This window comes from Centruroides vittatus, unplaced genomic scaffold (assembly GCF_030686945.1).
Source record: "Centruroides vittatus isolate TY-2023 unplaced genomic scaffold, ASM3068694v2 contig_401, whole genome shotgun sequence".
Classification (NCBI taxonomy): domain Eukaryota; kingdom Metazoa; phylum Arthropoda; class Arachnida; order Scorpiones; family Buthidae; genus Centruroides; species Centruroides vittatus.
This window is the reverse complement of record NW_027122216.1, coordinates 1,806,500-1,834,420: the sequence shown is the minus strand read 5'-3', so window position 1 is coordinate 1,834,420 and position 27,921 is coordinate 1,806,500. Positions and strand designations below refer to the sequence as shown.

Sequence of the window (27,921 nt, the reverse complement as noted above, 5' to 3'; positions counted from 1 at the left end):
ATGGCATCGAGTTGTTCAGTTGTAAATTACAACCCGTGATGCTAACAAAGTAATCTTGTTCTTAAGCATAGAATTCAAGTTGTAAAGAATACACAAAGAAAAAAAAGGAAACGTCAGAAAGAAGAGAGCTTTGTATTCCTTTGTGTTTTTGGATTTGCTTTATATAGAAAAGTAGAGACAGAGTAGAAGAGTTTCCACAAATTCTAAAGCAAATATATACAGCACATGGCGATAAGTAAAAGTAAAAAAAAGAAGAAAGGCTCTTTTCGTATCGAAGAAAAGAATCAATTTGAAAGCAAATCTGTGATTGGTGAAAATAAGTAAAAATCTCGATTTAACTACGCTTTTTTGGGCAAAATCCCGAGATTTTTTTAAAGAAAAAAATATATCTACGACTTAGAATAGATTATCGATGAAATTTAATGCGGTTCTATAGAATGTATAGAAGGATAATGATTTTGGGATAAAATAGAAATCCATTTTTGTGAAAAGCTATTTAAAATGGATCGATATTTTTTATTTTTGGACGTAAAATATGATCCATATTACTTTTCCAGAAGTATATATATATATAATTCCTAATACGGATAATATAACTCAGTTCTTGAGAAATATTTCGTAGGTTTCGTGTATATATTTCATCAATCTATTATAAGAAATAAGTGTAATGACACGTTACAGTATGGGATAAATCTAGCAAGAGTTAATGTCCTTAATAACAATTAATATAAAGTAAACAATATTAAAGTAGAAAACTTTCTTTCAATCAGTCTACGTCTTTGGCAAACGTTTCTATTCAAGAAATATAGATTTATATATATGTTGTGATTACTTTTTACATTGGCGACCATTTTTCTAGAATTGGAAATAGAAGGAACAGTTGGAGATAGACGGTTGATGTATTGAACTGTAACTTATATTACCTGCATGCAATAGTATAGGTTCACATCGCTCAATTGCTAGGAAAATAGCGAATTTAAGTAGAAACTACCATTATATATATCATTTTTCATCAGATCTATTTGAGGAATGGTATTTTTAAAGAAGGGAAAGGAAAAAAAAATAAAAAATAAAAATGAAAGTAAAATTTGTGTTAGATGCAAACTTCTCTCTCCCTTCTTTTTTACAGGTGATAAGGTTTAATTCTGTTTTCTAGACGATACTTTACTCGTCGTGTTATCGTTAACATCCATACTGATCCATCAAGTCCCGGAGGTGTAGGTAAAGCGGGCCATTTGGTGTCCGACATCTGTCACAGAAGCAACTGACTCATGCCAACCACGTGATATATCCGGCCATGTATCATGTCGTCTACAAATGTGCCACTAAATTGGACATGGTGATTTAGACACGGTAGTCGATTTCTATGCCTCTTATCTACTCTACATGTCCACTTTACTCACTCTTCATGAAGATCGAAGTTTGTTTGGCAATGGCTTTTGCTCTATTAAATGTAGCACGGATGATTTACTCGAGCTTACTTTAATTTAATTTCATACTTTATGGAATTTTTTCTTCGAATTTTGTTATTCAAAATGACTTATAAATTATTCTTTTTCTCTTCCTTTATATCTATAAAGCATAATTTAGAAGTTACCTCGTTTCAAATTCCACTAGAAACCATTGAGATGATCCCTAAAATTCTTAGAAAATTATATTTAAAAACTTAAAATATTTTCTACTTTCTAACATAATTTTTAAGACACAGAAATTTTTAGAGACTAGTTGAAAAATTATGAAATTTTTCATTAGAAAATAATACTTAAATAGAAATCATGAAATTTTCAAAGATTCCTTAGAAAAACTTTGGAAAATTTTTTCATTATGTGTTGAATTTGCCATATCCTGTGATAGCTGACTGAACTAAAGGTATTCGTTCTGCTTGTCATCGAAGGGAGTCTGGAATCTTCACACTTTTCCACGTCACTAGGCCTTCTGGTGTTAGGCCTGACCAGCCGATGCTTGTCCATAAATTCAAAGAGGGAAAGCAATGAAGCAACCCATTAACCAGAACATTCCTACAATTCAAAAAGGGGTGGGTGGTAAGAATATTTCTAATGAAGTTTTATAATTGCCATTTACAGTTTACGATTGAAACTTTTTTCTAAAAAAATGTCTTTGTCCTTTCTAGTCAGATAACGTTGTAAATTTACCCAAAACAAAAGTGGCCAAATGCCAATTCTGTGGCATCGTTCATACAAATCACTACGAGGATCCACGATCGATTCCCCTCGAGTCCAATTCTTCTACTCAACGTTCGACTCCATGACGATTCGGTCATCCGATAGTGTTCCTTTTTTTCCCTTTATTTTCTTAGAATATCCCGAAACCAATTTAAAATTTCAAATCAGTGTAAAGTTTTTAAACTATTCGAAAGTTTAGTATAGAAACAATAAGTTTCTACCACTCAAAACCACGTTTATTGTTGTTTTTACCCTCAAAATCGTGTTTTAAAATCAAAATTTATGTTTCCGAGAATTGATCAAACTTTCAAAATTCATTTTACAACAAAATCTTACGCAAAAATTTGCTTATTTTTTTACTAGAAAGCCGTTAATGTAAGCATTTATAACATAAAACTCTCCTCATCTTATCGCGTATATGTGCATAAAAAATACAAAATATATATACCGCGGCTTATAATACATAAAAAATGAATGAATAATTTGATAAAATAGTAATGCATTCTATATAATTAAAATTTATTTCAAAATATTTTCATAATTTAATTTAATTAACAAAAGAGTTGAAAAAAATTTCGATATGTTATTAAAGTATAACACATTTAACTAAATCATCCCAGGACAATCGACGAATTTTATTCGATTAAAAATTCAAAAGAGAAACCCATCTAATTTTACTGGGATCCTATCTCATACAAGAACATCAAATATTTATTCTGCTGTGAATTCTTTCTCCCAAAAATGCTGTAAAGTACAAATAGATAATTAGGATTAGTACAAACCTTAATAATCTATCTCTACTGTATTGCTAAAGAGATAATGCATTTTCTGCATTTCATTTTGTTCCTTTTTACATGAATAAACCATGAGTTTACTCTTTAAGAAAAGTTCTCACGAATTACTAATGGATTGAAAACCAAAAACATGCACAATTGTTGCTGTCATAAATGGCAATTTTATGTTTTCATCTAATAACATATTTATTTCTTATACCGAAAAATAAAAAATAAAAAAATTCTGAAAATTTTAATAAGAATAAAACACAGCTTTCATCTTCTTTCTCTCTGTTTTCTTCTTATTATTTCTATTTTTAGTAGAACTAACTTAAAATAAAAATGAAAAAAAAAACATCAAAATCTTTAAATAAATCTTGGAAAAAATATGTTGTTGAAGCGTGAATGTGTTTTGCATTGAAAAAAATAATTTAAAAAAAAAATTACTTATAATAAAAATTTAATTAATTTATTACTATATTTTTATAATTAGAGTAATTAAAAATAAGGAAAAAAACAATAATTATAATAATAATAAATCATGGAAAAATATATTGTTGTAACCTGAATATATTTTGCTTTATTAGAAAAATAATTGTTTATAACTGTTTATAATGAAAATTTATTATATTTTCATAATTAAGCAATTAAAAATAACGGTAACTTTTAAAGAAACGTTAAATTTTGCTTTAGGAAAAAAAATAATAATCGTTTATAATAAAAAATTTGATCCTATTTTTAATTAATCTAATTAATTTTTATACGTATTTTTCATTTAAAAATGATAATTAAAGTAAAAAATAATAATTATTATTATAAAATTCTTTTTATTTTCGTTATAATTTTTCTCTGATTTAAACATTTTTTAAATATATAATATTTATTAAAATTACTGTTTTTAAAATAAAATTAATCTTTTTAAAAACTGAATTTTAAACATTAAAAATTCATAATGTATTCAAGAAGATTTTTATATTTAAAGATAAATAAATTTTTAAACAATATTAAATAAATATATATATATATTTATATAACAAAGAAATATTTTGCAAAAATATAGAATAAAATGTAATAGTAACAAAATAATTCGACATTTTTAACGACAGAAAGAGTAAAAGCATCTTTCAGTAGGCAAACTTTAAGAAAAAGAAGAAGGGGAAAAAAAAGAAGAAGAAAAAAAAATTCAAATTCAGAATAAAATCTGGACGTGATACACGACAGAAACATGAAAATAAGCTTCTTATAAAGATCTGAGTATAATCTTCTTAAAATAAACCGGAAGGTTCTAAGTTTTTTAAACATCAAAACATAACATTATTTATCTATATCTTTATTTGAAATCCAAAGAGAAGAGAGAAATAATCATGGGTTTTGCTAGTGCAAAATTTCACGAAATCGTTTCAAATTTAATAACGCTTCCGATCACGTGATATCCCCAGGGTGAAAAGATGAACGAGATTAGAATCTGCTGACAATATTACCCGAGAGACGAGATGATATTAAGACACAAACTGCTCTATAACGCCGATCACGTTCTTCCATGTCAAGCGTTACGGATAACAACAAATTCTGTTACGTAGCGCGCGAGTATAACGTTACCACGAAGAGATTTATGAATTGTAATTTTATCTTTACTAAAATGAATAATTAATTTATACCGCTCTTCATTTAATTCTTGAGAGTTTTTTTTTTTTTAATTTATATTTTTACTCTCTTCACTAATTGATTTCTTCAACTTTAAATGTAATTACAAGGCGTATACAGTTCAAATGTTATGTATAAATCTATGGATTTTGTGAAGTTAACTCGGCATATTATTAATGCAAGAATTGTGAATTAACACTACGAATTAAGTGCATTCGCATAAATTGAAGAGTTAACACCGTGATACAATATCTATCTTCAATTATGGACACTAATTCCTGTTATGGTTATCGATATTCAAATATCGAGGTATATAACTCCTGTTATACTAAAATACATAATTATAAATATTGGGAGATGGACCTTAATTGTTTGTAAGCGTGGAAATGTATTTTATAATAAAATAAATTACACAAATATCTGAAACACGTTCTGAGAATTACATACTTAAGCAAGCGTGTTTCATATAATTACATCAATTTGCTTCGTATAGTAAATATATGAAACATGTTCGTAAATGCTAAATTACATTTAAAACATTAAATAAAATATCGTGAAGATTTTAATGTAATCAATTCACTTTATTCTATATAAATATGCGAGTTTATATAGATATGTGTAGTTTCTGTGTATAGCTATTTGAAAGATTTTTAAGCTTACAGAGATATTCTTGTATACAAGAATATATAGATTTATAAATACATTTATTCATATTATTATTAAAGCTTACTATGGGTCTAGACTGAAGAAAAGGAAAGAGTAAGAGGATGAGAAAGAAGATAAGGAAGAGAAGATCCCAATAAGATACTAAAGAGATATGGTGAATGAGAAAGTATGGAAAAATATATATATATTAGGAGTTTATAAATATAAAAACATACATAGTTATACAAATTATATAAATAAATATATATAAATTAAATAAAAATGGCTGCAGATAAATTACATAAATATGTAGACTTACTCAGTTTATCTGTATTATGTAACTTAATAAAAGTACATTTAAAAGTGTATAAAATTCTCAGCATATGAAATTTTTGTATACAACTTATAAGCTTGCATACGTACTATAATATACTTATAAATGTTATAAGTATATTTACATTCTAAAGTACTGTACAGTACATACTGTAATAGATTATGGAAGTAAATCATAACTTATGCAAGCACGTCATATACACGAAATTTACGTGTATTAAACTCACATTGATAAATGTACGATTCACATATATTATATACAAGGTTACATAATTATATATTAATTTTTATATATAGAATATTTTACAGAACATAGATGCAATTAGGTAGCATAAAATTTAAGCATAGTTTAGCCCTACTAAATATAAAATATAATTGAAAATATAGTATTTTTCACGTTATTATCTTTATTTACGTAACAAGTTTAATATAAACTTGGAAATTATCAAAAGTTTCTTTAATAAAAACACTTTAATAAAGGAATATCTTTTAGTTTTCAAGTCATTTCCAACAATCACAAATAAGTACGTCGGTATAAAGATTTTACATTCATGTAATGAGCTAGAAATAATTAAAAAACAGAACATGGAAAACATAACAGAAATTAATTTCAACAGAACAAAACTAAAAAAAATGAACTAAATTTAAATTTTCTTTCTTTAATTATATAAAATCTTAGTGAATTAAAGAATGAAAAGACGATTTTTCTCTTTAGAATATTTATTAAATTTGTTACAGATTTTCAGGATTAAATAACAATAATAACAAATGAATAAAACTGGAAAAAGTTCGATATTTAATTGGATATAAAAGAAAATAATGCAATTTAATTATTAATAAACTTTTTATAAAATTGCTTATAGATATTTATTTAAAATATGAAGAAAAATTGCTTTATAAATTGATATTAATGAATAAAAAATAATTGGAAATTTCTTGAAAATCTCTCAAAAATGACCACAATTACATAAAAATAACAAGGACAATTCTGTTGTTATTTAATCAATCAAGATTTATTTTTTTCTTTAAAAGTAAGTTAAAACAAAATGATAAGGAAAATCCTACAGGATAAGAGAAGAAAATCCTATTTATACAAAAGAAATAAGGATAAAAATATTTTTTAAAATAGGAAAAGAGATCGTCCAGTCTCTAGAGATCATCTCGTAATTATAAATAACGAAGATATAAAAAAAATCCTTATACAAACATCAAAACATAATGAGAATAAACCTATTGAATATTACAAAGTTTCTTTAAGATATAAATAATTGAATAAAAGTTAAGAAAGAAGAATAAAAAAAAATATGATTTAAATTATTAATAAATTTAAATATATTCAGAAGTTTTTAAAAAAATTAATAAATAAAAATATAATAAAATTACAAAGTAATTCCTTAGTTTTACATTCTTAGATACAACGAGATAATGAGGAAATTATTAAAATATTAGTAGTAGTTAATTAATATTTATGAATGCCAAACAATTATTACATCCTTTTTAAAATGTTCCTGCTATTCATTTCTCTTAAAATATACGCTTAAATTATATAAAAGGCATCGAACTTCACTAAGGTTATTGTTCTTTTTGGAACTGCTAACGTTCGATCGATAGTATTGATTATCTAAGGTAGTTTTCGCGGACTAAGTTTTAACAAATCGATCTATATTCTTGTTTTCTGTTTCAATTGATAATGTTTAGCGTGCTTACAAACGTTTCTTTACTTTGACTTTTTGGAGAACCATAAACGCCTCCAGGGTTTATAAAACATTTTTACTCCTACTTAAACAGAAAAGTGAAGTTTATATTAGTGTGAACTGCTGATAGCTATCTCTACGACTCAAATTTAGAAAAAAGAAATTAAGATACAAGAGTTTCTCTTCGACACAATTTCTATTTTCCCATTTATCTTTGTTAATGTCCAGTTTGAAAACTCATTAAGGAAAAGTATCTTAAGATTTATAGAGATCTTATGATATCGAATCTTATAGCTTACTTTTTATTAATTGTATATGTTGAAAATTGATGTATTCTTTTAAAAATATTGAATGTTTAACATAGAAAGTTTTGCTTTTGTTGATAAATCTTAATGAAGAAATGTTACAAGGGTCATAGGTTATTCAAGAGGGATAACGTGGACACGTGTCGTGATCTGGGGAGACCTCGATGGAGACCTCTAATGGTGCCTCTATTTAACAATATTTTGATCCCATAGTGCACCTATGGGATTCAAAATTTGTCAAGAGGCACATAATTCTTACGGGTGGTCCTAACAGGGATTTATATTAGAGATAAACTAATTTATATATTAAAATTAACGCATTATAATTGTACAATATTATAAAGTAGCATCGTTTTTGAATAAAGAATTTTTAAAATTTACTATATTTAGTTCTGTCTAAATTAGAATAAAGATAAATTGATAAAATATAAAATTTATATTAGAAAATAATAATTCTAATTATATTAATAATAAATTTTATTACATTTTACAATAAAATTTGTATTTTTAGAGTTTTTTTTTTGTATACCATTAAGACAGTAAGTAACATTATATTGATTTTATGCATTATAATAATTTATAAATAATAAAATTTAACTTTAAATTAGAAAATTCAATTTAATGTAAACATTTTCAATTTAATCAAAGATAAAATAAAAATCGATTTAATCAAAAAAATGAATATTTAAAAATCGATGTTCATTTGAACATAGTGTAAATAGCTTTACGATGTTAAAATAAACGCTCTTTTATTAGAAATTAAATATATAATATAATTAAATTAAAGTCGAGAGGGCAAAGAATGAAAGTTGATGCACCTCACTTGAGAAATGAAACATCTTTGGTATTGAGAATGATTGGGAATGAGATATTCCACTCATTCCCAATTAGGTACGAGAGGCAGATCATTATACCTTCCAGCAACGGGACTTAAATAATGTGGTAAAGGTTTATAAATTATCGTGTACCCGTTATAAATATTCATCCCTATTAGTATTATTCACTATAATTAAGTTGTGTGATATGATAATCATTCAGAGCTACCTAGATATCATCGGGATCTTATTCAACAGATAATTACATGAGGAATCTGTACATATCGCGTGTTACAAGCTTTATCCTATTTGCTTGAGATAACAAGTATTTGTACACGCACACAGAATGATGTTAACTATTCAATCACAAATGCCAATTTCCTTCTTTGTAAGCTTAACAAAGCAGACAGACTCGGATAACAAGGTAAACCATTCACTTTCCTTCCAAATAGTATGATCCTCTCGATAATAGTCTTGATTGGTTTCTATAGTAACATTTATACACTTTCTTTCTGGTACTATTACATATAATTATATATAAATTTATAAGGTATAAAATAAAATATAATTAAGTAAAACTGATTGTATCTTCCATGTTTACACTTACAAAAAGTGATGAGATTACGTTCAAGCACAGTAAACGTAGAACAAATTGAAGCATTACTACTTGAATTTACGGTAATTTAGTTAAATTTTCTCTCTAAAAATCAGAAAATAACTCCTTCCTGTGCTTATATTTAATTATTCTTACAATTTATAAAAGGTGTAAGCCTATCATTAAAAATGGAAAGAATCAATTGTAAGTTATACAGTCATAAAATGTGTCGTTTCTCACGTAAAGGCATTTTAGATCACTTCTTTTAAAGTGAAGGATATATCAAAATTCGTGTAGCATCTGTGTAAAATTATTATAAAAATAATCAATGGGCAATTGGGGAGGCGTTTATCTGAAAATGAAATGTGATCTGTACGGCCAAACAACATTTATAACGAGTGAATAATAGTCCTGTGACTAAAGTAGAACCCCGGAGCGGAGGATAGAAAAGCCAAATAACACAACATAAATATTATCACTTTAATTAAAGTTTCAACTCCTGCAGGCTACTAAACTTAATACACTGATTACTGAGCTTTAACTCTATTCTTTAGAACTCAAAGATGCTAATTTAGTACATTTTGGATGTCGTTTTAATTAGGACTTCTGTCATTTTCATTTTTACTGAATATTACTAAATATTAAAATTATAGAATCTGCTATTAATTAACGATTCTTAAATTTATTAAGATTATTATTATTATTATTTGCGAAGAGACGACAAATGAATTATGTTTAGAAAAGCGTAATGACCTTTCGCTTTTCTACCAATTTTTATTGATTTTTTTAAAATTAAAAACAATTATAGAATTTATTTCAATCTTTTAACAATTACTCTTAGATTTTCTTTAAATATTTAAAGAATTAAATTAATTTTTAAACTCAACTTTAGCATCTTTTGCTCTCTACAAGTTCTACCCGAAGGATGCGAGAGAGTTGCTTAAAAATTAAAAATATATATATATATAAATTAGAAATTACGATTAAATAATAAATTTATGTTAAGAATAACCTTCAGTCGTAGTAAAATTACTCGTTTAAAAATTTAAAAACGTAATTTTTCGATGGGTAACAACTTGGTAGATCTCATTTAAATCACTAAATTTCTTAAACGGCTTTATACGATGTATAAAAAACAGATTATGTGGAAATATAGCAGATGTTTTTTTAAAAAATATATATAAAATGATAGCTGTATTTTCTTGTACGATCATCTATTTTACATTTTATGCAATCGTCGTAAGATTTTATGTTTTACGGTGTCGTAAACGCCAATTAAGAAAGGTAGACCAAGTGAAGGAATGTGCTGTAAAATGTTAACCGTTGTAGTAAATGTTCAAAGTTGTTGGAGTATAACGGTAAAAGATACGATAGAATGAGTTTTTATACTACTACTTAATTTTATTTAGCTGTCTGCTTTGAACGACAATAAAACAACTCCCGCTTCTAAACGGTGTGAGTAAGACTTGACTGGATGAGTGCGATAAGGGAGAATTTAATGCACCATTATCTGTACTTACATGACGTATCTTTTTCACCCCTTTAAAGAATGAATTATGTCAACAAGTTTAAGACTGTTTCTGGTCAAAAGTATATCCAGTTAATTTCAAGAAGAACTAAGAAGATTGAATAAGACAAAGAAGATGTAAAGTTTATTTTCTGTGAAGTTTAGGGAACAAAAAAGTATGAAAATTATTTACATAAATACTTTAAAATGCAGGGAAAAGTAGTGTATTTTGTAGATAATTTTATAAAAAGAGACAGTGTTTTGTTCGAGGATGAATGCTCAAGGATGAATGATGCTAAAAATGTACTCATAGATGCAAGAGAATTTCGTGAAAATTTATTTACAACAAATAAATAATAGTAATGTAATAAAAATTATATTATAGATATACAATTTATTATGTATTATTATAAAATAAACTTATGTAAGGTATATTTAATAAACCATAACCTATTTTAAAGCGTATAAAATAAATTATAGTATTTTACAGAAAATTATATTAAGTTTGTAAGAGTTTAATACAGTTTCTCTTAAGTAGCTTTAACCCGAACTCCTTTTTTCATACGTTCTTTTAGTGTGACATTATCCATAAATACGGTTTACTATCCCTTAGGGGTTACGACCTACTGGTTGGAAGAATTTGATTTATTACGTTTCTTTACAATTTCTTTTATGAGTTGGAGTTCCACTTCTTAACTTTAATTCATAATCCGATTATTTGTAAAAATAAATTTCAAGTTTTGTCGAAGTAAACAGTATCGTCTTCTTACAACATAAACATTTCGGTAACGTTCCACTTTATAGTAAAATAACTATTCTTATGATAAATAATTATAATGAATGTATAGAAATTTAATTTAGAAACATTTAAAATGTATTTTTTAAAATATAATTTAATATCACTGCGTATAGAAAGCGTTTTATAACGCTATAAAGTTCATTTGGAACAAATTCGATTTTACAAAATTAAAATGGTCTACGAGCTCTTTAATTACATTATAACAATCGATATTAAAATAAGAAATTCGTTGTTAAAATCGAAATTAATTTATCTACATTTCCACGACTTGGAGAAAAGTAAAGTGGACTTGAGAATTCCAGAGACGGTCGATGAACGTCTTAGTCCTCTATTCGTTTTGGTCGTGCATCATGGAGTAAGGACGTTTAGTGTGCTATAAAGACAGACATTTTCGACTAGAGCAATGCGCAACATGGAAGGAGAAGGCTCAGTCGATTTTTTTTTACTGTAATGATGACTGCAAGAGCGACAGTGAAGTGCCAATCGTGGCATTAGCAATGCAGACAGTCCACTCGGTCCCACTCCAAAGAGGTCTTTATCCAAGGGAAGTTCTTTATTCCAACTACCAGTTAGAAAGGGAATTGTGAAAAGTCACGTTCTGCTTTGCGTGTTCACGAATGCTTGATTTTTTTTCTTCTCTACTGACTTTTATTCGACATCCGGGTTACCTCTTTTTTTATATGGTAACAAGGTGCATGAGAAAAATAACTTATCTTCCAATCATAACATCTATGCATGTAAAATAAAGTTACATATGTTTACAAAATGTTACTGATGCCGTTTTATTATTGTATGTCATTTCATCTTTCTTATTTAACGTAAATATTCATTCATAGAGAGTCCTCGATACGTAGAGATTTATACATAATTAAGTCGCTTGTATGCTTTATCAATCCAGTTTTTCGGCTTCGAATACTCCATTTTTCTTTAAAAACTTATCAAAAAAACTCCTTCCTATATTATATAATTTAAATTTAATAAAAATAATCTCTAAGTTTTTAACTCAAATTTCCTACAATTCTTGTAAACATTTCCAAATTTACTTTCTTAAAGACAACGTTTACTTTAATATAAATGTTTAAATACACAGAACAAACGGAATTTTTTTCTAATTTTAAACACGTTAAGAATTTATAGAACAAATTTTTTTTATTAGTTCGTCTGAATAGCCTTTGATAGTACCGAACTAATGGACATGCAAATGATGCATCAACAGCAAAGCCTCTTCATGACAAAGACTTTATTTCTCAATCTGTAATGTCAGAAGACTTCAGCACTTTAACAATTTTTAGCATATGTAAATCAAAGTTTTCATTCTTACTGCGTACAGTTTGATAGATATAATTTACTTTAAGTAAGGATAATATATCATTCTTTGTTGCAGTTCACTATTTACTCATTAAATAACTTACAAGAGAGTGAAGGTATTTAGCTTGTCATGTGAATGGCAGTTATTTGATAAAAATATCCGCAGATGATTGATCGCGAGCGATATAAATAGAAATAATGTGCAAAAAAATTGAAGCAAATGATGCACAATTAATGTTCATAAATTGGATTAATAGAGTGGAAACGTTATATCAAAATGCAGAAATTAGAAAAAAAATTTCTATGAAATACATTACGAATTTATATAAAGGGAAATTTGATATAAAGAAATGTTTAAAAATAATAAAATTAAATGGTTTTTATTACAACATAAGTAAAGAAAATGGATCTATATTTCTTTCATGGCATGTAAGTAAATAGGAGAAACTTACACAAAATTAGTTTTAAAAATAGTAAATTCAGTATAAATAAAATATTTAAGATTTAAAAGAATAAAACTTAAATATTTTTCTAAATAAATCCAATGTTAAAAGTATGAAAAGTAATTTATAACTTCTAAAAATATCGTAATGAAATTTGATATATGAATATACATAAATGACATACAGATACATCAAATATAATATATTAATGTAAATGATAAGTAACTATATATGTCGTATAAAGTAATCTAACGTTTCCATAAAGCATTCTAAGTTTATGCAGCGATTATTGAAACGTAGATTTGGCAAAGATATCGAGCAAGTTGGATCTGGTCCAGATCTCTAACTCTCTTTATCCGAAGAGAAATGACAATTCTCTACAAAATTCTGTAGATTTGTCTGGCTCTAATTATTATAGATAGTTAAATAGGTCATCACAATTTGTCACCGATATTTGGAAGTAGTACAGGTCAACTCGGTTCGTTTAGAGTTATTCGTCCAAGTTCGCCAACGGGGCGCCTTCCAGACATAAAAACGAAAGCGCACGACGAATATCTTAGTAAAGAATGCCATTTCTTAATATAAAACTAAGAGAAATCTGTAGAAACTTTTGGCATTCGACACAATCTCTGACGTATTAATATTTTCCACTGTTTTTTTTTCTTTTTATTTTTTGCTCGTCTTCTAAATTAACACACTTTACTGAACGAGTGACTAGAAATACTTCAGAAAAATTTTTCGAATTAAAAATTCATTTTAAATATTTACTTTATATACATTTCCTCATTTTAAATTAAAATTCTATTAAATTCGTCGATATATATACGTTAAAAATCCTTCGTTTTCTAATTCTCATCCATGTTCATAACCTTCACTGCTGGCCAGTCCATTTATAAAAGATGTAATGAAAATTTGATATGTGAGTCATAAATGCCAAAAAATTTCATAAATAAACTCGACTGACCTTTTAAATCAAGCGAAATTTAAGTGGAATCAAAAATAAATTGAATCCTATTGAATATATATTAGCTTTATATCAATTAAGAAAATGATAGAATGAATTTCAAAATATACTTAAAATTAATACTTTTCAGTATTTAAATACAATTTAATATGATTTTTGAATCAAAATATCTGTTTTAATTTAATTAATACACATCAAAAACTAACCAGAAAAAAGTTTTTAAAATACTGTACTCTTTGAAATTATCCAAAGTTCATTCAACTTGAAGAAGCGACATATATTTGAATTAAACTGTAGAAAGTGACAGACTTATGCTTTAGTAAGCGAATAAAACGATATTTTCTAGTATAACCATTCGTATAAATTCTTTAAAAGTAAATGACTATTTATAAGCTTTAGAAGAATCTCTTCTAACTTCAAAAATATTTCAATTAAACAAAGAATTATTCATAGGAAAAAAAAAATCCTTTATATCTATCAGTAGTCGGAAAAGTCCAGAATCGATTCCCGTTCATACTCATTCTTTTCCTCCCCAAACGAATCCTGTGCGATGGATTTGGCCAGTCGATATAGAAGTTCCATCAGGGCCTTCGCAATATAGGCCATTGTGTTGCTCAAGAGCAGTGTGAAACGTTAAGACAACCATCAAAAAGCTTGAAAAAATAAGCTAATAAAAACAGAATGATTCACGGAATTAGAATAACAATGGTAATTTCGAAATTAGAAAGAAATTCTCAAAACTTTTTAATAAAAATTACTCGCATTTATGAAAAATTCGAAGGGGAGTTTTAGGAAATTTAACTTAAAAATCATATTATACAATGAGTTATCTTTAATAGAATGAATAAGGATACATGATACTTTTACAATAAAAATAACAAGTTTTGATTATAAATTTGAATAAAATTAATAAATAACTTCAAAAATATTTTATTGATGGACGGATGGGAGAGGTGATTAAGGAGTCAGCTTAACGCTTTGATCGAATCCGGGGAGCAACCCCAAACATTTTCATGGGCGATAAGTCTCGGATATGTAAGAGTCTGTCCCTTACCAGCCGCTCGTACCCATTGTATTGTGTATGTCTGGTCGAAACCACGATGTCTACGCAAGAAAAGACCGTCTTAGTTCCCACATTAAGAGACAAAAAGAGCATTAAAAAATGTATTATTTTAAATCAAATTTATACAAAATTTCAAGATAAAATCATCACATTTGTAATTTTCATGTAACTTTAATAAAATAAAATTTAATTTGCATATTATAATAATGAGAAAGATTACAAATTCACTTTAAAAAAAAAAAACTTTAAATATTCATAATATTTGACAAACATATTTGATCTCATTACTTGATAAATCATTAATTTTAAGCATATTTCTTAATTACAATTTAATTACTAAGTTAACAAGTAAAAATTCTTTATTCGGTTTTTTAAATAATAATAATAATAATAATTATTATTATTATTTTAGAATTCTAAAGCTAATGCATTTAATGAAAACGTTAATTAATTTCATTCAAACAAATAGATCAAAGTAAAATACATTAAAAACTATTATTTGTAAATCTCTCTCGCTTCAAAGAATTACTAAGAGTTTGCTTTTTACTTCTTTTTCTTATTATTCTATTTTATTTCTTGCTTTCTAGAAAATCAGTTAAGTTCATTAGCTTCGCAACATTACCTATAACTTATTACCACGAAAAATACTATTTAATGGGGTTAAAACGAACTTTTTTTTTAAAGAGTTTAATTACTATTCTGTCTCTTTTTTTCCTTTCTTAATAAATTATAAGCTTAAATTTTATGTTTTTTAAAAGTAATTCGCTTATTAAAATTGTTTGTTTCATGTTGCGAAAAAGTATTTTTATAAAAATCATTATGGGAAAACTATAGTCGACATTATAGATGATAACGAAAACAGTTCAGAAAATAAGTTAGATATAAAAAAACATGAAAAAACTTGAAAAAACAGTAGAGAAATGAAGCGAAAAAATGTGAGGTTATGGAGAAGCTGAATGAATAAGGAGGAAAAAAAAATGGAAGATAGAGAGAGACAGAGAGAAAAATCAAAGAAAAATTATATTTTAAAATGAAGTGCACGACGTGGCAAAAGAGGAAAAAAAATTATATATATATAATAAATTTTTTTCCTTTCTTAATTAATGGAAAATGTAAAAGTAATCGTTATTTTAAGAAATGGACTGTACGAATTTAATTAAAGATTTGTAAAAGACTAGAAACGGTTTATTAATATTCTTTAGCAAATTTGATAAAGTGCGGCTCTGTACTGATTCATCAGAGTAAGTTAATTCAATCGTATGATTCGATTCTTTTCATCCAATAACTACGTTATTCCGATAACATGCAGACTAATTTCATATATCTTGTCATCGATACGTCAGCATGAATGCTTAACTTATTTCAAATTATTCATTTATCCAAATGTTATTAAAATACAGAATATGATCCAATAATCCGTCTGAATTATTTATTATGGAGTTTGAGTGTTGTAAAGTTGTTTTCGAGATACGTCCACGTAGTATAATAAATGGAATTATTTCTAGAACGTACTCCACATCACCGTATACCTTCCATTATATATTTTATCTTCAAATTTATTATATTTGCTTATAATACATTTTTATATAATCGCAACTAATCAGTCAATCAATTAAGCGTTAATTTAAGTACTGAAAAGTTATTTTTACCTCGATTTTTATCATTAATAACCGAGTTATTTTTGTAATTTTCCCGTTAGAATTGGGTAAATTGTCATTGATTTTTTTAAATAAAGAAAAATAGATAATATATATTAATCTAACTCTGTTATTTTATCAGAAAAAATAATAGACATTACAGTGAAAAAAAGCATTTATAACTGGAAACGAATCTTCAGAGTTTCACCTAGAAAAGTTCATCCATAAAATTTTCGATAGTTTTGTTGTATGTACATAAAAAAACACCCATTTGTACACTAAGAAAAGTCAACCAGGATATTTTCGGTAGTTTATTTGTCGTGAAGAAAATAAACGAAAAAGTCGTTATAAGAAGAAAGATAGTAGACTACCTGCAGCATTCTACTATTTCAGAAAAGAACCCAAGAAAATCTAGACATCTTTGGGAAACAGAATCAAATATTTACACAGTATGGCATGTGGATTCTACGAAGTACCAATCTATCCTCGGAAAATGGAACAATCGTTAGGACAGCTGAATGTAAGATAACCATGTTAAAGTGGCTATTGAATCAGTAAACAGCAACGGAAGAAGGACAGGAGGATGGAAAAAAAACAATGATTGGAGGATATAGAATAAATTTTTTAGTTAAAATATTATACAAGTGCCTTATCTACCTACAGCCATAATCAACACCGTGATGTAGCGTGAAATTGCTGCAACTACGACTACTGTTATCGCCAATAATGCTCTTAAGCCGATAACTGTATTATGGGATTGTTCTATGGAACAATGACATAAACTAGACAATTGCAATATATATATATAATCCTTTATGAAAGTTAAAATTGTTTAAGTGCATTGCTATAATTATAAAAATGAAATTTTATAATCCGTTAAACAATACAATAATAAAATCATTAATATTTCTCTGGAAAAGTTTGTAGGAAGAATAAGTTTTAATTTACTTAAAGACATTTATTTACTTGACGATAATTTCAGTTCTCGATGTCAAATTTAAATATTAAAATCAAAGTAAAATCGGATTACTTTGAAATTTCCTACAAATGAGCTCTTCTTAATGAGCTTCGATGACACTTCCTTCTTTATAAGTATATTAAATATTAAATAGAAATAATAGTTAACGATAATAATGATTAATAAAAAGAATTTTATTCGTAAAGCAGAAGGGATTAGGGAGTAGAAATTATCGACATCCACTTACTTGCGCCTTATACGTTTAGTAATGAGATGAGCGAAACATCTAAACATTGGATAGTTAAGTCGATAGAGGATAAGAAAAGTGCGATTAGGTGTGTCGACTCACTCTGCACAAAATGGAATTGGAACGTCAAGATTGCTCAAGTGGTAGCATCAATTTTTTTCCTTTTTCATCCTCTCGCTTCTCCTTAATTCTTCAGAAAGACACCTTTAGCTGATAGGTATGAAAACGACTGCACTTTATTTACACTCGTGTAATTCTGTTGTTGTGTAAAGCTGAATTAAGCCGTCTTATCTCCACCCAAGCAGTTTTAGTTCAGCCTCTTATACTCGACCATTATGTTTCCAGTTAGCTAATCTATCATTACGCTTGGTCAAATTTAATAACTAAAATTTCTCTCCTCTCATTTAACAAATTCTTTAAAATATTCAAAATTCATTTATATAATATAAATATATTTGAAAACGTCAAATTCTATTTATTACATTTATTTCTTTAACGGAAAACGGAAAATAAAAAGAAAGAAAAATGTTACAAGAGAAGGAAAATCTGATTACAATAATTTGTTCAGTTTTTCTTATTCTTTATATGAATTCTTTCCAAAATACTTAATGAATAGCTAGAAGCTAATGAGTCTATTGAATGTTACCGCATCTAATTAAATCTTGGTAAGAAAATAATAAAAAATTTCACTAAAAATTATTAAAATTTTCCAACGTCTAAAATAAATAATTAAGATTCTCTTTTGCGTGAAAAAACATTATTATTATTTTTTTAATTCTTTATTTTATTGAAACATATTGTAACATGTTTTTATCTAATAAAATATTTTTATTAGGTGTTATTAAAGTGAGTATAATAATTTAATGAGGAAAGAATGCCGAATGAATAAAAATTACAAGATAAATGCATTTTTCGTTGCACTATGATCATTTATATTTGACATGCTCCTAATTGTTTTTGTTGTCGCTCGGGCTACACTTTTATTAGCGATATTAACTCTAGTAAATCGCTAATTTTTATACATTTTGATATTAAAATTATGATTTATTCGGTCGCATTCTTTAATTAAAATCGAATTAATTTTTTAAAACTAATTTTAATGTTTTAGCAGTTAATTAAAATCATTTTATTGGTTTAGATTTTAATATAAATTAGTACAAAATATATTTTTAAAGTTTATACTATTTTATATTATATACAAGAGAATAAATAGCATAAATTTAGTATTTTTACTCTTTAAAATAGCTATTTTATTACTAAATTTCAAATAGCCTACATGAGCTCATTATATATTTGTATATCTTCTAGTTTTGTTTATAAAAATAATAAAATAATTTTATCTAATCAATAATTGAGTACTAAAAATTAAGTAAAATTGCTCAATTAAGTACTCGATTATCAGAAAGAAATGGAAACAGTAATCATTAGGCACTTGAAAAATCCAAATTATTTCGAAAAAACGGCTAGATGATAAAAGGTTCTTAACTGGAACCTGAGAGAGATGAAGTGAACCGAACAACTCACAAATATGGGTCTTCACTCCTCTCCGAAAGCCATAAAAATATATGAATAAAATCAATAAAAGCAAAAATTTTATTGCTTATCAACAGGAAATTTAATTTATATCTTTTTCATATTATATTTTTTATATAAAAGATTAAATTTTAGGGACTCTTTGTGTTCTAGAGCCCCCTACAATCCCCCTACAATCAGGAATACGTATAAAATTTTCAGGGGTCGTGTGTTTGGAAGGGTAAAAATCAATTTATTAACGAATTTATTCGTTAATAAGAAATAAATACTTTTAAAAAAACGGGAAAATTATATAACAAGAGAAAGAAAATAAAATCCAAATAGAAAAAATATGTTTAGCTCCTTCGATAACACGCTTCGATTTTCTTTATTAACAAAATCAATCATTCGGTTATTACAGGGACACAAGTTTCATTATAAGAAACAAATGGTTAATATTATGCTGTAGCCAGTAACCGTTAAGCTACAACGTATAAAAGGTCTTTCCTCTCCATCGAATAATAATAAATTTAAAAGTTTGAGTCCCTGGGCTATAGCTTCATAGCGTGAGGCCTGTTTAACTTATGTGGCTGCAACACTAACAAATGATAGCGTAACGTATGGCAAGAAATGTTACGCTACAGTGCTAAACGATATAAAACATTATTAAGAAATTAATTTAATTATCTTTTATTTAATTTTTACACGAAATATTTTAGAGCATTTCTCTCAAATGTGCGTAATATTTTTTAAAATATTTTATTTAAAGATAAACTATTTTTTTAAATGGTATATAACGGTAGTAACTTAGCAAAAAAATATCCGTTTTTTGTGTATATTAAAGTAATTTGTAGCTTATCAGCCACACCCTTTCCATTATGAGAATTTAAAAAATGTTATAACTCTTTAGAGATTGTAGAATGTCCTGTATAATGTACTGTACAATACAGTACGTTATAATTTGGACAAAACTGTTTATGACTTATTCAATAACATAACACTTATGCATTATTAAGTTTATGAAAATATCATAAATTGTAAATATTCTTTTTTTTATCACATAGACATACATCAATGTAACTTTTATGCGATATTATATATGCACATAATAAATTATTAAGGGAAAAGACTAAGTTGGAATTTTTTTTAACAATATTTATAATAATTCAGTTTCAGTTTTAAAATAATCGCATGTAAATTTTATAAATTAAGATAAAATAAGATTTAATTTTATAAAAGAAAAGTAAAATGATTTTATGTATTTACAAGACGAACAAAGTTCTTGTATACCTGTTATAAAGAGTACAACTAGAGACACAGTGACTTTTAATTAACCTATATGTACACACAGACAGTATATAGTGTATGTATGGATCATATATATATACGCATTATTGTATAAAATAAACTTAAAATTTATAAAATACATATACACGCACGCACACAAACACCACACACACACGTATGACAAACACATATATACACACAAAACTTTTGAATTGAATTTGACAGAAAATAAGGATAAGACATTTATATAAAGTAAATTTACCGGTAGTTATTCTTTCTTATCATTACAACAATCCGAAAGTAAATCATTTATATATATATATGTATATATATATATTCCCTAGAGTTGTCTACTTATACAAGTTCATCAATGAAATCCTTTTGTGCCAAGGTGTATTTTAATTTCCGTTTTAGTAGAAAGAAGAATATGCTAGTATCAAGCTCGTCAAGAGAACGTAGAGAGAGATCAAAGGGTACCTTTTACACCATCTTCTACAACAAAAGAAAAAGAACAAGCACGAGAAAAATAAAAAATTTTTCTTGTTTTTTTTTTAAAGGAAAACCCGGCATTTCTATTTCTCGTTTTCTTTTCTTTTTCCTTTTTTTTAAAAAAAAAGAGGAGAAGAGAAAGAAGAACCACTGATTTCATTTCTGCTCATCAAAACATGTTATCCTGTTAAAATACATGTTATCTGTCTTGTTTAGTAAACGGATAAAAACAACGTTTAACTTTTATTTCATGTTGGAAATTTATGAGATAACTTATATATTTAATTTTATTTCATGCTTTTCTTGTGTTAATTAGAATTTTTAATGATCAAACATCGAAAAAATAAATGAATAAATAAATATTTATTTATTTATTTATTTATTTTTCCAATGTTTGATCATAAGTAAATAAGTAAATAAATAAATAAATAATTATTTATTTACTTATATTTTAATTAAAATATTAGTTTTAAACACTGTTTTTAAAAGAAAAATATCAGAAATTTGAATAATTTAATTTTTTAAAATTAAATTCACAGAAGAAACTTCAGAAATTCTAGTATTTATTTATTTTTAAGCTTAATAAAAATTGTAATTTTAAGAAAATAAGCCTTTATATTTACTATTTATAAGTAGAAGTCAAAGAAATTTAATTATATTTTTACAGTTGGAAAGTTATAATAATTATTTCTATGTATAAAAGTAACAGGAAAACTCTCATACGATCTGGATACACGAGATACAACGCTACAACATTACATTATTAACAACGTAAATAATTTCTTCGTATAGAAAACTAATCAAATATGATTATTGAAGTGAAGGGAAGAAATTTAAAGGAAGGTAAAGCTTTAGAGAAACTCCTAAAAATTAATTAATCGTTAAGCATTTGTGATTCTCCTATTATAGAAGATGATGACGTCAGATTGGCTGTAAAACACCAGGAGGCTTTTCTGTCGGTGCCAAGAGGATTAGGATAAGGCCTTGCCAGTATCCATGGATTAAGAGGATTTTGTTCTCCGAACAGAAAGTAGTTGAGCTGATTCAGTACATTTTTCTCCTAAATCCTGTTTGTCTTATGTTAGAAACGAATTTCTCTAACAACTTATTTTATCGAAACTGGAATAGTTTTCGTATGTAAAAAGGGAGATTTTTTTGTTTAATTTACAATATTTTAAATTGTAATTTATTGTTATAATAAATAATAATAATAATAAGTATATTTTTAATAAATAAATGATTAAAAATGAGATTTATCCAAAAGAGTTTTAAAGGTTTTCTTTTATAAATGTTATCAAGTGATGATAAATATAGAGTTTACCTGTCTTCTATAAGAAACATGTCGTTTTCAGAATCAATACATTTTCCTTTAAATGTAAAAACGTCACCTTCTATTCGTATCGGAGGTTGAACTCCTTTCTGAAACCACATTCCAGCCCACCTTGGTGGAAAATGGCAACCAAGACCATCTGTAAATACACAAAAATAAATACAATTTATGTATTGAAAACGATCTCACCTTATTCAGTTTAAAAAATTATAAAAAATTTTCAAGATATAATTCATTTACTCTACGAAAAAAAATCATTTTAATTATGGATAAATATTTTATTTTTCTTTATAAAATTATGTTTTATATAAATTAAATATATTTTTTAAAAATTTAATTGTATTATTAAAGAGAATTCGTATAAAATCGAGCTTCTTAATTATTATAATTTTGTATTCTTTTAAATTTTTTTCGAGAATTTAAAAAAATTAATTTGAAATTAAATTTTGTAAAATTGTTTTTAGGAAGTCTTCCTTTAATTAAGTTTTAGAATTTTGAAAATTTTCAATGTTCTAAATGTTCTGTTTTTGTATTTTCTAAAGGGAACGTGAACTGAAGAGGAATTTTAAATAGAAAGATCGAGGAACTTTAAAGGAAAAATATATATATATATATATACAGTAGTTAGGATTTAAAAAAAATTGCCCTATGTAAGGTAAATATATAATATTTTAAGCATAAATTAGTATATTATATGAATGAAAAAAAGTTTTTAGAGAAGCAGAGTAAAAGTAAGCAAGTTACATATCACTAAACAAGATAACTTTATTAATTAACAACGTTATTACCAATTTGGGGAATGGTTGATACAAAAAGAAGAAAGATAAAAAAAATTTTTACATGAATGAAAAACCGTAAAAGTCTTTAAATTATCTTATTGTTTAAAATCGCCATTATCTTGATTATCCAAACCTTATTGTCAGGAGAAGTCAAGCTAACACCCTAATCCATTTTGCTCCTTAGAAAATGACAAAAAATGCATTTCCCAAAGGAAGTAAACCTTTTTATACAATTGTTTTTTCACCTTGATTAATTAAGTTTTTACGGTAATACTTCTAAAGAGACAAGAAAAAAGTATTCACATCGAAGTGTTGGAAAAAGGAGACACTAATGTCTTAACATCCTCTTGATACAATTATTATGATTATGCCTTCATAGAATCGAAGAAGCAACTATTAGAAATCTCGTAACATTTCCAAAGCCTTTATAACAACATAAAAGAGAATTCATAAGAAGAAAACAATGGTAAGTATTAGGAGATTCTTCAAAAGAAAAATTAGCATAAAATCCTTCTAAACCGAAGAGCAGCTGTATTCTAAGATTAACATTAGAAAACTCACAATTGCATTACCAAATAGAATAAATTAAAGGCATACAAAACAATATTACATTTCTTTATATATATATATATAATTCCATTTCTGAATTAAAGTTAAAGAAACTTTAAAAAAGTATTTAAAAAAAGCTGACAGAAACTTCTGCTTTAAAATTTATATTACATTTTAAAAAAGCAAACGAAGTTATCAGAAAATAGTAATGAATAAGTTATAAATATATAGTATTATTTCAAAAAATACAATAGATTGAAGTCTGCAAGTCCCCTTTTACCTGGAGGGTGATGACAAAAGGACCTAATCTATGTACCGATCAGAAGAAGATCTGTGTTTTCACATTGTCCTTGCAGTAAAGATACGGATGCAGACTGACAATATTGGCAAGAGGATAGAATGCGGTTTATGTACAGTGGAAAGAATAAACACGGAAAAGTTAAAGCATCGCATCGATAATAATAATCTTCTCGTCAACTTGACAGATGTTTCTCTAACAAAATAAAAAATTTTTTTTCTATATATTTATATATAATGGAGTCAGTTTTTTACTAGATTATAATTTTCGGAAAAGAAATTATATTTTGATAATAATTTTCCATCTATTATTATAGATAATTTCGATGTTTTTTTACTCCGAAAAAGCTAATAATAAAGTTCCTTTTTTTAACTTACATTTTCAATGTATTTTAAGATAAATGTTAAGTTTTTTTTACGTTGTTATTATTCGTTTTCGGTTCTTTTTTTATTATTTTTGCGAGAAAAAAGAAGGAAATGAAGTTTCGATTAAATTAGCAAAATCAAGAAGATAGAAAGAACGGAACTGGTAGAAGTGGACGAAAGAGAAAAAAAAAGAGGGAGAAAAAGGAAAGAGAGTAAAGGAAGAAAACAGAAAATGAAGAATATGAAACGATAAGAAAAATAAAAAAGAAATTAGAAGTTTGGAAATAAGAATTAAAAATGTTTACAGGAAGAAAAAAAATTATATAAGAAGCCAGCAAAAATTTTAAAGAAAATGCTTGATAAAATAATATTTGAAAAAGGAAATCCTACTTGAACCGGGAGGAACAGTGAATTTAAAAAAAAGCGAGAAAATTTACTAAAGAAGAAAAAAAAGGTTTGCCAAAGCCCCAATAGAAAAATAAAGAAAGGAAGGAAAAATTCTAAATTTTCCATCAATATAAATCATATTTTTAAAAGAACCAAAACAGTTTTATGGACATTATAAGCCGAGAAAGGGATAAATAATTAATTTGATTAGGGCAAGAGGAACAATTCTTAATGCGTCGTACAAACGTGAGCTTTATGTAGAGCCAAAATGGCAGAATTCGAGTAGCCACACGGGTGTCTGTTAGCATTGTTGACACACAGCTAAAGTCCACAGAGAAGAGGACAAATAGAGAATGCCATGGTGATGAGATTTGTCTACCTTTGTTTGACTCCTGTACCTCAGCAAAATGGGTGAGAACGTCAGGGTGAAGAAGAGAGAGAGACTCCTAAGGGAAATACAGGCCTTTTGTTTCCCTCCGTCTCAGACGAACTCCGAATGATAAATGCGATCAAGCCAAATTCCACTGAGCGTATGTGCTAAATTAATGGTCACTCAGAATATTGAAATTTTATTTCCTCGGTATTCTATACTTGTTTTTTCCCGTAGGGAAGGCATCTCGGGAATTGTTAATCAGATTTTAACGTGTAGAACTGTGATTACTACAGCTGTACGGGATTTTTTCCCAGGTTTTTACTGCCTCTGGCAGCATCGACTTTACGAATAGTTTAACGAGTTGGGTGAAGTATCGATTGGGATAATATTGACAGTTACAGACATTCTCTATAAACATAAGAAAAGATCAAATAAATTTTCATTTTCCATTGAATTAGCCAAACGAATTTGAGTTTTTCGACTGGATCAATTGCTTTACTAATAACTTGTTTTCCGCTCCATTTCTGTAAACATTGGAACGTAAAAAATGAAGAAATTATTTAATTTTAATCAAAAAATAACAACAATAAAAGTTAAGAATCGAATAAACAAAAATAAAGAAAACCGAGATGTAAAGAGAATGAAGAAAATGATGCGGAGGAAATCATTCTTTTTTCGAATCAACCCATGAGGAATATTTAGAATGAATAAAATCAAAAAGTGATAAGAAAGCAAAGGAGAGTCCCCACAGGCACACAGAAATGAAAAAAAGAGGAAAAAGAAACAGAATTAGAATATAAAGGAAGCAGCAAAGGAAGGACGATAATAGAGTTTAGTCCACGAAACGTTGAAGGAAAACCATTCCGCTCTTTGGTTTTCTAGATAATGTTTAAAATAAATAAAATTAAGAGAAGTAGCAAACAAAGAATAATTAGTAAATGTATAAAACTAACGAGGAGAAGTATAATATAATAATTACATTAAAATCTATAAATTTTAACAAAGTTTAAAGACATCCTTTAACTACTAAACATGAATTGAAACAATAATCAATTTAGTAAGAATGAAAAAAATATTAAGTGTGTTAGAAGTGTAGCAGCAGCTATCTCAATAAGAAAGTGCATACATCAAAAGTATTGTTTCAATGGCATCTGTAATGTCTTTTTTGAATATTTGACAGATCCAACAACCCGTATGTAATTTCGATTTAAAGGAAACGACATTCACATTTCAAAACGCGAAGCATCAAAAAAACTTGCTTACTCTGCTATCACATTGTATTTTTTTAATGCTTTTCTTTTCTTTATTCTTGATTCTTTCAACGGAAAATACAAGCGACAATCTGTAACAGCAAACACTTGTTTTTTTCAATCAAAATCATTTTTTATTTGTCTCCCTCCCTTTCTTTCATTTATTAGATTCAACCTCAGATGTGAATCTTATACAAGCCATTGAAGATGTTTTAAAGAATTCTTTTAAATTGAATCAGATCTTTGTTTTAAAACAGTGATAAGGGGGATTGCTTTTTCAATACATCTTCCTCCCCTCCGGTTCTTTCTTCTTCCAATTCTGTTTGAAAGTAATATCCATTTAAAGTTTAATTAAAACATTCCATTCCATTGAATCTCATATTCTGTACCATTGAATATTGAAAATTTATGCGGCTCTGTTCTATGCTTATTCACAGTTGTTAATTGAATTTTCTCGTGTTGTTTCAATTGATTATTTTTTAACCTTCTGCCAGAATATGTTTTTTTTATTCCTTAATTTAAAAAATTCGTCTTTTTCATGCTTCTAACGATACGTTAGAGGTCATCAAAACTGTAAAAATTCTGTCATCTTCATTATCTTTTCAGATGCTTTATACAGAAAAGCAAACCGATACAAAAATTCTAAATCAAAAATTCTTTGTAACTTAATTATTATTAACATTCTGCTAATTACATTAAAAAGTTTTTTAAATGTTATTAAATTTATCAAACTAAATTAGTCTATTTTAAAACTTAAAAAAAACCCTGGTTATTTCTCATTAAATAAATCCAAAAATAGAGTTTTCTTTAGAAAATAAACAAGATAATACGCTATAAAGACATATTTTATAGCCTAAAGATGAGATAGAACATAAAATAATATCATTAAATAGTTATAAAACGCTATCAAAATAGTAGATTTAATTTTTGTTTTTTTTTTTAAAGTGGCATTTACTAAAATAAAATTTTATAATAATAATTTATATTTTATCTTCCAGACATTTTATTAATAAAAATAAAGATTAACATGGAAAGTAATGACCTGTAAAATTTGTTTATAAAATTAATTCTTACGCTAATCAGCAGTCTGACATTTGAAAACATCACGTTCTTTATTATACATCAAAGCCATCTGTCATTCCCAATAACATGGTCGAGACTCAATTACCTAAAGTTGTAAAACTAATCCTGGAAACAGGAACTAATTTCATTTTCCAAAAATTCCAAAAAGTATTTGGTAAACGCCATTTATTGGAACTAATCTGAAGCCATGTCTAAGCTGTCAATTATAGTTACAACCAAGTTGTTTTGAGTAGCAGTTCTACCTCACAAAAGTACAGTATAAAAGAAGGGGAGGTAATACACAACTTCCATTTTTTATTATATTTT

At 26.6% G+C, this 27,921-nt stretch overlaps 1 protein-coding gene across 2 annotated transcripts in view; it reads right to left on the bottom strand.

The window, feature by feature from the left end:
* Positions 1–27,921, bottom strand: part of LOC136976539 (uncharacterized) — a 103,342-nt gene that overhangs the window by 57,167 nt on the left and 18,254 nt on the right. For both annotated transcript variants that reach the window (XM_067271848.1, XM_067271849.1), the window contains one exon: positions 22,523–22,670. In XM_067271848.1, the coding sequence (XP_067127949.1) occupies positions 22,523–22,670 (148 nt within the window). The remainder of the gene's footprint in view (positions 1–22,522; positions 22,671–27,921) is intronic.